The following is a 12,507-nucleotide window of genomic DNA, read 5'->3' as shown; positions in this document are numbered from 1 at the left end:
GATTGGACATCTACAAACTCAGTAGAACTTTGAAAATAAATTTTTTTTTCCAAAATACAGAGACCATCTGCCCTAAATCTCCCATTGAACTTAAATGTAAAATTCTGAGTTCTTTTGAACCTGCAAATTGTAGCCCTAGCACTAGAACATTTATACGCCTGGTGACCCAAGAGTTATACAATGAGAGAATCTATACCCCATGGAAACACAACCTAACTAAAGAAGAACGGGATGCTATCCAAACTCTTCAAGGAGACTCTTCTGTAGTCATTAGGCCTGCGGATAAGGGCTGGGCCATTGTCCTGTTGAATTACTCTGACTACAGGACAGATATCCTTGAACAGCTTGCGGACACTTACACATATACTTCACTGTTAACAGATCCAACGGGTGTATACAAACGACAGCTTGACAATCTTATAAAATTAGGCTTTGAACAAGGACACATTTTTGAGCACATAAGGGATTTTTGTACAACTAAGTATCCTAGGATTCCTATTTTGTATACTGTCCCTAAGATTCACAAAAGGTTAGATAATCCACCAGGTCGACCCATAGTGTCTGCTGTACAACCTTTGTTACAGCTAGTAGCACAGTACATGGATATCCTATTACTTTATTAGACAATTTATTACTTTATTAGACAATTGCAGAAAGTAACAATACAACAGGGTGAGATTTTGGTCACCCTGGATGTTAATAGTTTGTATACTATTATTCCTCACGATAATAATAATAATAATAATTGTCTTCCAGATCACAGAGTAAGTCAAGCAACCATAATAGGGGGCCAAATTACAAGTGGAGTGGTATTTACCATTTCCGCTATAGCACCAATTGCAATAGAAGTAAACTTTTAACGCATGTCAGGTTACGCTGGTATTATTAGTTAAAAGTAAAAAGTTATCGCACTCACGTTAACCTGACGCACACAAACAGGTTACTTCTAGCGCAATTAGACTGTCGTGCAAAAGATAATCTCTTCCCCATTGTTGTAAATGGAGAAAAAAGTGGGGGGAAAAACACTGACTAGCGTGCTAATCCGAACTCATATGCGCTTACCCTACATAAAAATATGAATATTTCACATTCCAATGTTATGCACATAGCAGAATATGCTCTATTTATTTAAAAATACATATTTCTATGTATCTGATGGTATTTTGGTACACTATACATCTATACTTATTTGTATATATATATATATATATATATATATATATATATACATAATTATGTATAGGTATAGATATAATGCAAACAGTGAGGGGTTGACCCAATACTTAAATGTATAAAATAGTGTCCTTAATTTCAAAAGGTGTCCGTGCAGTGATATTACAGAGGGGAACAAGGTAACATATATATTTCTAATTTGTTCTCCGATGTTATGTCATTTAAAACAGATATCCATCATTAAAGTTCTGTGCCACTATCACAAAGATTACCTTGGTAGCCTTTACCTTGTGCCGTGTGTAAGTGGGGACTCCGTCTCTCTCACTCTTAGCGTTCGGCTACCAGGGTCTGTCCGGCTATTTTGCTTGTCAGCGTTTCCTCGTGGCTCCAGATCTTCCGTACCTTTACGTCACGCTCACGTGACCTACCCTCTGGCAAATCAGAACACTGCAATACCGGTACACCTGCTCCTATCCGTATGTAATAGCATATAGCGTCCGGATAATTGGAACTTTGAACAATTTGAAAAAAATTCATCCATCAGCTTGTTTATATAAAAATCTTGTCTTTATTTCTTCAAATGTTAAAAGAGGACATGGGTAGTCAGCAAACAAAAGAGCATAGTGCAGTCTCGGGTGTAGCACAAACTGGCCCACGCATTTCAGATTCAAGATCCGTAGTCACAGCCTGTAGTGCTATAGTCCCGACTCAATATATATATATATATATATATATATATATATATATATATATATATATGTGTGTGTGTGTGTGTGTGTGTGTGTGTCTATATATGTGTACATATGTTTTTATGTGCTTATATGTGTATATATGTCTGTAAATACACATATACAAATATACATACATAAATACATATGTATACACATATATATATATATATATATATATATACTGTATAAATAATGTTGTGCCGGTGGTGTTGTGTGCGGCTGCTAGTCACCGTTGTGAGTTGTTCATCTGTCATGATGAAGGCTTCTATGTAAGCCGAAACGTCGACCTATCCTTATGACTTTCTAACGTTGTTGTTATAAACAATAAACTAACTTTGATGTATATAAATCCTGAGAGTGCCCTCCCTTTCCTAGCTCATATATATATAGCCCTGCACAGTATAGCGCAATTATAACTTTATACACAGCTATAGTAACATGGCACATCGTTTTTATTCTATGCCAACAGTGGCTACCCTGGAGGGGAATAGACCAAGTTTGGAAGATACATTTGAAAATAAATTGAATTTGCTAGACATCGCAGATGTCTTATGGCTATGGAAAATGCTCTTGTCAGGGAGTACAAATTATGGTGGGACAAACGGACTCTAGAAAAGTACACATCTCTTGGCATGATTCCTAGAGGTCTACGAATTAAAAAACTGCCTGCATTTATCACTACAGATGAAAAGTTCATCACAGAATGGAACAATATACTGACAGAATGCTCTTTGAGGCTAATGGCTCTTATCATTCAACATAAAGAAACCAAGTTAACAGAGGCCAGAGATAATATTGTGAGTATACAGAAAGATCTCAATACTTTCATGGAACATACTGATTATCCCAAGCTTGATAGCATTCTACAAGTTACTGTAGACAAGACCAAGAAAGAACTGGATATCATCAAATACAAAAAATATTCCAGAGACTTAGATGATTACAAAGCCAATAGGATATATAACTGGAACCCTAAGAGGAACTCAAGAAAAAAGAAATCAGCAAACTATAACAAGTCCAAACAACTCAAAGAAGGAAAGAAGATGGACAAAAAGGTGTCATTTTCGGACACAGACCCAGAGTCTAATGAAGATGATGACCTTCAGGATTTTGTGGCATTTATGTCCAGTGGACAATCCTCTGATGAGGAGGAAGCATTACCTGACAACATCACAACACAGCCGCCCCCCCCACCCTTCACAGCCTATTCCATCTGGCCTTACAGCATCCAATATCCAGATCACTGACAAATTATAACCCAATAGAGCTATTCTAAAAAAATCAGATGCCCCTAAGCCACCTAGGGGCAATAAATACAAGAAAGCTCAGTCAGTACAGGCAGTGGATGAGACCAGGAGCCAACAGGTTTTTCATTTGGCTCAGGGACTAGGAGAAGGAGGAGGAGGAAGAGGGTCCACAAGACAGGGGTCACAGCGAGACCAGTATCAATTGAGGAGAGGCAAACAGCCCAACAAATACAAGGATCCAACATTATAAATCTATCTAGTGTCCCCTTAACTAATTTGGAGTTAGATGTCTTGAGTTTAAGCCTCAACTTTGTTCCCACACCAAAATTTAATGTCTTTGACACACTGATTGACATAAATAAATTTATACGTGGTCTTACCCTTAAAAAGTTTTACCAACTACACCCCGCTACAGAGAAAGAGTTCCACATACCTGATACAAGTGCTAGGCATGACTATCTTAACCCAGCAGAAGCAAGGGATTTCCTAAATTTACATTTGTTGGAATCTGAAAATACATCAGATGAAGTAGTAATAGATAGCCATACTGGCTACAAGCCAAAATCTATTTTTTACCCCACGCAGTGTAGGGGCCAAGTATTAGAGAGCTTCCGAAAACGGATGGAAGAGGATCTCCTGAAGCTGGAGAAAGAAACACTACAATCTCAGAGCAGGGAACATGATAATTTAACCACACAACAAAGAAAGGCTCTTAAACAACTACAAGACAGAGACAACATAATCATCAAGCAGTCTGACAAGGGGGGATCCATAGTGGTTTTGGATAAATCCTACTACATTAAGGAAGCAGAAAGGCAACTACTTGATAAAGAAGTATATACAAGATTGCCTGGGGATCCAACACAACGCTTTGGGGCCCTCCTGCTGGATCTGCTTGATGATGGCAAACACCAGGGACTTATTGATGATGAAACATTTGATTATTTAAATGTTCAACATCCTGTAGTACCGATATTTCATCACCTCCCCAAAGTTCATAAATCTTTGGAGGAGGTGAAAGGGTGCCCGATAGTTTCGGGAATAGGATCCCTTTTTGAAAACCTATCAAATTGGCTGGAGTCCTTACTACAACCCCTTGTATATGGATTGCCATCATACCTAAGAGATACCAAACATCTCCTGAGACTGATGCAAGACCACACCTGGAACTATGAAATGGGCTGGCTAACGATTGATGTGGTTGGTTTTTATTCGGCCATTCCACATGATAAAGGGATAGCAGCCACAAGATATATGCTGGATAATTTCAGCAATTACAACACTGACCTTAAGGCATATATAGTGAGAGTGTTAGAATTTCTGTTAACTCATAACTATTTTGAGTTTTCAGGAAGCTTCTTTCTCCAACAGAGAGGGACAGCTATGGGTGCGAAATTCGCACCAGCCTATGCCAATATCTTCATGGGCTGGTGGGAGTTGACGCACCTATACTCTGATCAGAATCCTTTCTTATCATCAATCACTAGTTACTAACGATATATTGATGACCTTCTAATTGTATGGTCTGGTACACAAGAAGACATAGCAAACTTCTGTGAGTATATCAATAACAATACGGTGGGTCTAAATTTTACCCACAGCTTTGATAAAGTCCAGGTCCCATACTTAGATGTCAATTTGATAGGAAAACCCTTGGAGAATAAAGTAAGCACCTCACTATGTATCAAACCGATTACATCCAATACTTTCCTTCACGCTAGGAGTTGCCACCCCAGGCATACAAGCTATGGGATTGCAAAGGGACAATTTTTAAGATTACGGCGTAATTGCTCCGAGCATGACAGCTTCTTGCACGAGAGTCATTTGCTTACTCAAAAATTTCTAGAGAGAGGATACAATAAAAAGACCATACACAGAGCCTTCAATGATGTTTTACATCAAGATAGGTCTACCCTACTTAAGGAAAAGTCTAAACAAAAGCCTCCCAGGAATAAACCTACATTTGTGACCACCTATAGCTCATAGTATTATCAGGTCTGCAAAATCTTGCGGAAAAATCTCCCGATTCTGCTAGCTGATGACATCTTGAAAGATGAGATTAGGGAGGGTTGCTTTTGTGTCCCCAAGCGTAATATAACAATTGGGAACCGAGTATCCCCCTCCCTACTAAAAAAGCAAAAAACAAAAAGCAGCTGGTTAACCCAAAAAAGGCACTACAAGTGCAATAACAGCACTTGCAAGACCTGTGGGTATGTAAGTGTAAATAGGACGTTCCAATCTACAGCTACACAAAGGGTATATTCACACTCCCACTGTACAAACTGTCGAACGACCTTTATTATCTATATGATCACATGCTTGGCATGTGATAAGCAGTACGTAGGTTGCACGTCTCGAGAGGCAAGAGAGAGGATACAAGCCCACCTCAATGATATTGAGCGGGGTATCTTAACCACAGGAGCAGCCAAGCATTTCATAGAAGTGCATCATAGAGATGTCAGAAATTTTACATGGTTGATCATAGACCACATTACAAAGAGACCACGGGGAGGGTATCTTCATTAATAATGCCTGAATAGCTCCAGTGAACGATTATGATTCATTGGATATTCAGATAGAGGTCTAGTGGACATTAGCATACCACAGGGAGATACCAGCAGCAATATTAATATAGGGCCACCCATCTTTTTATCTTTTTTTTTTTTTTTTCTGTGCATTGAGTATAGTATTTTTATCTAAAATAAGTTATCATAGCAAAAGTACCTTGTATTTGCACTAACCTTAAATATAATTCATTATAATAATTATAAGAATTGCCATCTGTAGGTCATTTAGTATTTAAATTTTCCAAATAGGTACAGAACAAATCAACCATTACTATACAAACCTTATGTTCATATAGCATGAAGTTTTATGGTTAAGTTCTTAATTAGTACTAAGCATGTATTCATGCTTATGCCCTTACTTTAGGCAACTTACCAACACACCTCAGAGTTAGTAATAACTATGTTCAGGTTTAGATGTAGTATTATTATTATAACTGATAAGTTAGACAACATAGGTAATTCAGTATATATATAAGTATATGAGTGTTCATAGTACACATATATACAATATATTATGCTATCACAAATTGGCTCTATGCCATTTAAAATGTGAAAGCTATTAGATAACATAATTACCAAAAATCAAAATTACATAATGTTTAATGCCTTACCGCATTCAATGTTATTAATGTTTGCACCAATTTCATTACAAATGTATCTAAAGATGGGTTACCCTTAGACTGCAGCTATTGATACGACCAGTACTACCTACCACACTCTCTTTCTCTCTATGTTTTTAACTCTCTATGAGCAGACATTGTCAAGAGAGGGTGTGAGCGTTGTACATATTACATTTAACAGTCTGCACTCTAATCAAGCTTGCAACTCCCAGTCCCTCCCTAATGTGTATACACACCTGTTGCATGAATTGGGCTTTATCACAACCAATAATAAGTTAGGTCAGCCTTTTTAAAGTTGCATGTTAGAAGTGGGCATTATGCAGTCTATGAGTAAGGCTCTATAGGAGCTGAAACGCGTCAGACATAGCCCACCATCTGTGCTCCTAACAGCCCTCATCTATCTGGCCATGTTACTTTTACTGCCTGCAAGTTAATACTCTAAATGGTATTTGCAGAGCCGCTGTGTGTGTTTTATATGCGTTATTCCTTCAATAAAAGAACCTGTTTTGAGCATCTTATATATATATATATATAGTGAAACGAAGAAAGGTCCAGACAGGGAGCTCAAAGGTGAATATTTATTGACAATACAGTATAAAAGCTTCTGAGATTATTGTTACTGGGCAAATGGCTATGATTAGCAGCAGAAAAGGGGCTGAGGTGGGCGTCTGACGCGTTTCAGCTCCTTTGGAGCCTTAATCATAGACAGAATACTGCCCTAATGCCCTATTCTGACTGATATAGACTATGCTAACTTACTATTGGATAACCTGACCTGCCTATGTTACTAGTGGGCGTGTACCTACTCTGGAGAACTACCTGTGTAAAGTTAAATGCCCTATGCTACAGAATAGTAATTCTCTGACTTATTTGCTTTTTTGTATGTATTTAGCCATGCTGGTACCCTATTCACCATAAACTAATAGATTAATAGATAAATAAGTGAAGGAAAAAGATGTGTAAACTAATCTAATAATTGAATTTCTATATTCTTATATTTAATAGTAACTACTAATCTAATCACATTGTATGATATATATTGACAAAATCTTGTTGGTAATCATACATTTTTGCTACTAATTGTAGATAATAGCAACTGTGTCTTGTTCAACTCTCACTAATTCTAAGTTGGTGAACAGTGGGTAATGTGCTAAGTACTGGGTACATATTTCAGTAACCTTAAAGTGGTTCTTAGTTGGTAAACGGGAGGGCATGTAACCAATCACAACAACAATTGTATTATTGGATTCTATCCTTTTAGCTATACTAGCTTTATCTTTTGCAAATCCAAATTTTATAATGTCATAATGTAGTAATGCCCTCCAATTGATCAACTCTGGTTCCTGATTTAAATAAACTAAATTGAAACAAACTAACTCAACTGAATGAATGCAAAAGAAAGTACGTGTATTTACATTTGTATATTTTAATACTTTAATGCAGATAGTGACTTTACTCAATTACTTATTTGGAGATTATATTATATTAGAAGACAGGTAAGGAGCAATCCGTTACCAGTGATTGATCAGATCCGTCTCAATGTTTAGACCGGATGGTTGCCGACTGCCTAGGGTGAAGATCCAGAACACCTCTTTGGCAAGTAGGTCCTTCGATCTATCTCCACCTCTAGGCTTCCTTTTTATCTGATCAATTACAGTCCAGGTGAATGTGCTTATATCTTTGTTATGCTCATCCACAAAGTGTTTGGAGGATCCAGTAGGTGTTATGCCCCTTTTGATGTCATTTAGGTGAGCACGAATCCTCTCCCTGGCTTCACGGGAGGTGCACCCTATGTATTGCTTCTGGCATAGGCTGCATGTAATCATATAGATCACAAAAGTCGATCTGCAATTTGTACATTGTGATAATGAGTACACTTTTTGTGTAGCCAGGGATTGGAAAAATTTACCAGTGGTGACATACCCGCAAGCCTTGCAGGTACTGTTATCACATTTATAATGCCCCTTCTGTGACAACCAACTGCTTTGTGGTCTCGATTTCTTGAGCATTGATGGCGAAATTTGATTACCGATGGTTGTATTTCGTCTTGCTACGCAAAACCAACCATTCTTGATATCCTCTTTAAGAAAATCATCTCCCAACAAAATTGGCAAGTTTTTGCGCAATATTTTGCAGATAGAGTAGTATTGGGGAATATAGGTAGTCACAAAGGTAGGCTTCTGTCTTGATTCCTTTGTTACTGTTCTAATCTCAAGGAGAGAATTCCTATTGAGATGTTTGACATCGTCTAGTGCTTTGTGCACCACATTGGTGTCATATCCACGCTCCAACAACCTCTTGGTTAGTATTTCACTTTCTGCCAGAAAGCTATCATCCTCTGAGCAGTTGCGCCAAATTCGCAAAAATTGCCCTTTGGCTATTCCATAGCTGGTATGCGGAGGATGATTGCTTCTGGCATGCAAGTAGGTGTTAGACGAAATTGGTTTGACATATAATGAGGTGCTTACTCTGTTTTCCCCTGGAAGTCCAGTTAGAACTAGATCCAAGAATGGAAGCTCATTCTTCTCAAAAGTGAAGGTGAATTGTAATCCAACTTCATTGTTATTGAGATAGTTAACGAACATTTCACTGTCTGATTGTGTACCAGACCACACAAATAGGAGATCATCGATATACCTTTTATATCCGATAATAGATCCAAAAAATGGATTTTGGTCGCTGTAGATGTATTGGTGCTCCCAGCAGCCCATGAAGATGTTTGCATAGGCTGGGGCAAATTTGGCCCCCATGGCCATGCCTCTCTTTTGTAGGTAATGATCACCCAAGAATTCGAAATAATTGTGTGTCAGTGAAAATTTCAATACTTGAAGAATATAGCTTTTCAGGTTAGCCGAGTAATCACTGAATGTGTCAAGCATATATCGGGTGGCTAATAGGCCTTGTTCATGTGGGATGGCCGAATAGAGCCCCACCACATCAATGGCCAGCCATGACATGTGATCATCCCATTCGCAAGTGCTCAATATATTTAATAGGTGTTTAGTGTCCCTTAGAAAAGACGGTAGTTTGTACACCAGTGGTTGCAATAGTGATTCGAGCCAATTGCCCAAATTCTCAAGAAGTGACCCTATTCCTGAAACTATGGGCCGTCCTTTCACCTCCTCCAAGGACTTTTGTACCTTGGGGAGGTGATGGAATATCGGTACCACAGGATGTTTAGTATTCAGGAAATCAAAGGTATCATCATCAATTAAGCCTTGATGCCTGCCATCATCTAGCAGGTCTAATAGTAGCGCTCCAAAAAGCCGTGTGGGGTCCCCCGGTAACTTTTCATAGACCTCATGGTCCTGAAGTTGTCTTTGTGCCTCGGAAATATAATATTTACGGTCCAACACAACGACAGAGCCCCCTTTGTCGGACTGCTTCACTATGATGTCTTCTCTGTTCCGTAGTTTATTCAAAGCCAGTCTCTGTCCCCTTGTCAGGTTGCTTTTTGTTACCTTTTGTTCCCGATCTAGTCTAACTAGATCTTCCTCCATACGTGGTTGAAACGACTCTAGAGCAGTACCCCTACATTGAGTAGGGTAAAAGACTGACTTGGGCTTGAAGCCTTTATGAAAATCAATAGTCGCTTCCTCACACAAGCCTTCCCTCTCCAATGTATAGAGGCTTAAGAAGTCACTAGCCTCTGTTATGTTGAAATAATCATGTTGCGGAGTAGTGTCTGGAGCTATGGTACCTATATCTTCAGTGGGGTTGATTCTATAAAACGTATTTTTATTTTTTAAGGGTTTCCTGTGGCGTTGTAAAAGCAATAAGTAATATTACTGGATCCTGCCTGGTGACTGCTGTGAGTGATTACTTGTAATAAAAATAGAGAGCTAGAAGATTCAGTCTCATACGGGTAGGTCCTGGTTACTTTATTTCAACTTGGGTATGCAGGCTCTTGTTGGAGTACATTGTGGACATTGATCAGTGAAACAGTGAAACAGTGTGGTGGCAAAAATACTATTGTGGGTAGTGTACCGAACAGACCTATACGGATTAACTATTCAAACTTTAATCAAAATTCAGCCTTATAAAGCATAGAAAATTGTGTATAAGTATCCGTATTGTGCGGTACCTGCTAACCCGGTATGTGCCCCACTCCTGTTTCTTCTCCCGGATCTGTCCGCTGGTACGCTGTTTTCTCCCGGCTCTGTGAGCCCTCAGCGTGTGCTTGCAGCGTGTATCCTCCGTCTGCTGCTGATGACATCACTCCCTAGTCTCAGCATGCGCGTGTAGTCCAAACAGCACTCGCGTCCCAAGAGTCTTGTTGCCAGAGGAAAGGAAAGGAATTCACTGCCAAGCTTTGTCCATAATAGCGATCTCCATCGCTGTGAAACTAGTGAAACGAAGAAAGGTCCAGACAGGGAGCTCAAAGCAAAGGTGAATATTTATTGACAATACAGTATAAAAGCTTCTAAGATTATTGTTACTGGGCAAATGGCTATGATTAGCAGCAGAAAAGGGTCTGGGGTGGGCGTCTGATATATATATCTTTAGCAATGTATATGTATGTGTCTCAATATTAAAGCCCTTTGGCTGCCTTTTTTTTTCTTCTAACACCTGCGATCTAATATCTTTGAGCCTTTTTTTGTGCAATATTTTTTTAATAATATTTATGAAACAGTGTTATGAGTTCTTTGTAATGTATTTTTGATGTGTTTTGTGCAACTTTTTAATTTCGTTAAACAGTTAACCTGAGCTCTGATTCTAGTGTAAATCGCAATTGCAAAAACTATCACAAAAACCCTCTCGCAAATATTTGCGCGCCACTTTTAATCTAGCCCTTAATTAGTTATATTGTATTTAAACATACTAAATAGGTATACATATCTCGTTTTGTCAGCTTTCTAATTGCATTTGAAAACATATTAAATATTTTTAAAACATTTGTCATAACAGTAAAAAAAAAATACAGGCGAAATAACAGGTTCACCTACTATGGCAAAGGAAATGTAATCAAATCATACAATAATAATAGATACTATAGATACTAATAGATAATTCATAATAGATACATTTACAGGAACATTAAAGTCATTTTTTCTTTGTTGCATCTAACCACGTATCTCTCTCACCTCAGGTTTATCGCTTCAAAATAGTGTTCAGAGCAGCCCATTTGCCATATCTACCATTACTAGACCTTCATCAGCCATTGTACAAACACAGCAGCTCCTTATTTCCTCTCATTCAAATGTTGGCGCAAGTCCTGAAACGTCAAGACCAACCCACTCATATGATTCATTCTCCCTTGTCGGTAGAGGAACTGATTTCAGGAGACTGTCTGCTGCCAGCTATGTGGCATTGGAAGCCAAAGAAATTTTGTTCAAAAGTGAACAACCAGTAAAACCACCAACATCCGCTCCTCCGTCTATATTAGTGAAGCCAGACACACCCAAGAGCAGCTCCGATAAGGTATTTAATATGACTATTAAATATATTTTTGCAACCACCATTATGTTTGCCAATTCTCACTATGTGGTATACATTTTTGTTTCCAGTTCAAAGGGTTAAACATAGAAGAGTATATTTTTTTTGTAGATAAGAACCAGCCCATTGAGTCCTCCCTTATTTTCTACTACCCTACAACTTGGGACAATGATCTCTTGTTCAAAAAATGTTTGCATCCTCAGCTTTAATAAGTTCCTTTCTCCCTTCATTTCACAAAGCTATACATATTAAAGAGATACTAAACCCACATTTTTTCTTTCATGATTTAGATATAGCATGCAATTTTAAGCAACTTTTAATTTACTCCTAGTATCACTTTTTCTTTGTTCTCTTGGTATCTTTATTTGAAAAGCAGGAATGTAAAGCTTAGGATCAGCCGTTGTTAGGTTCTAGCTGGGGGAACCCTGCCTAATATCCCCATGTTTGTATGTTGAAGATTATAATATTTTTTAATAATTTGGAATAAAGATGTTTTTATCGCAAATCCGGTGCTCCTTTATTCATACCTTTTCCAGTTCATGTAAAGCTTAGGAGCCATCCCCTTTTTGGTTCAGTACCTGGGTTATGCTTGCTTATTGGTGGCTAAATGTAGCTACTAATAAGCAAGCACTATCCAGGGTGCTAAACCTAAAATGGACTGGCTCCCAAGCTTTACATGCCTGTTTTTAAATAAAGATAGTAAGAGAAAGAAAAAAAATTAATAAAAATTATA

General features: G+C 38.2%; 1 protein-coding gene across 1 annotated transcript in view; it reads left to right on the top strand.

The window, feature by feature from the left end:
* Positions 1-12,507, top strand: part of SH3RF2 (SH3 domain containing ring finger 2) — a 311,164-nt gene that overhangs the window by 286,955 nt on the left and 11,702 nt on the right. Inside the window, exon 8 of the mRNA XM_053719846.1 lies at positions 11,428-11,759. Within this exon, the coding sequence (XP_053575821.1) occupies positions 11,428-11,759 (332 nt within the window). The remainder of the gene's footprint in view (positions 1-11,427; positions 11,760-12,507) is intronic.

The sequence above is a fragment of the Bombina bombina genome, chromosome 6 (genome assembly GCF_027579735.1).
Source record: "Bombina bombina isolate aBomBom1 chromosome 6, aBomBom1.pri, whole genome shotgun sequence".
In the NCBI taxonomy this organism is placed as follows: domain Eukaryota; kingdom Metazoa; phylum Chordata; class Amphibia; order Anura; family Bombinatoridae; genus Bombina; species Bombina bombina.
This window is presented reverse-complemented; position numbering and strand designations above follow the sequence as displayed.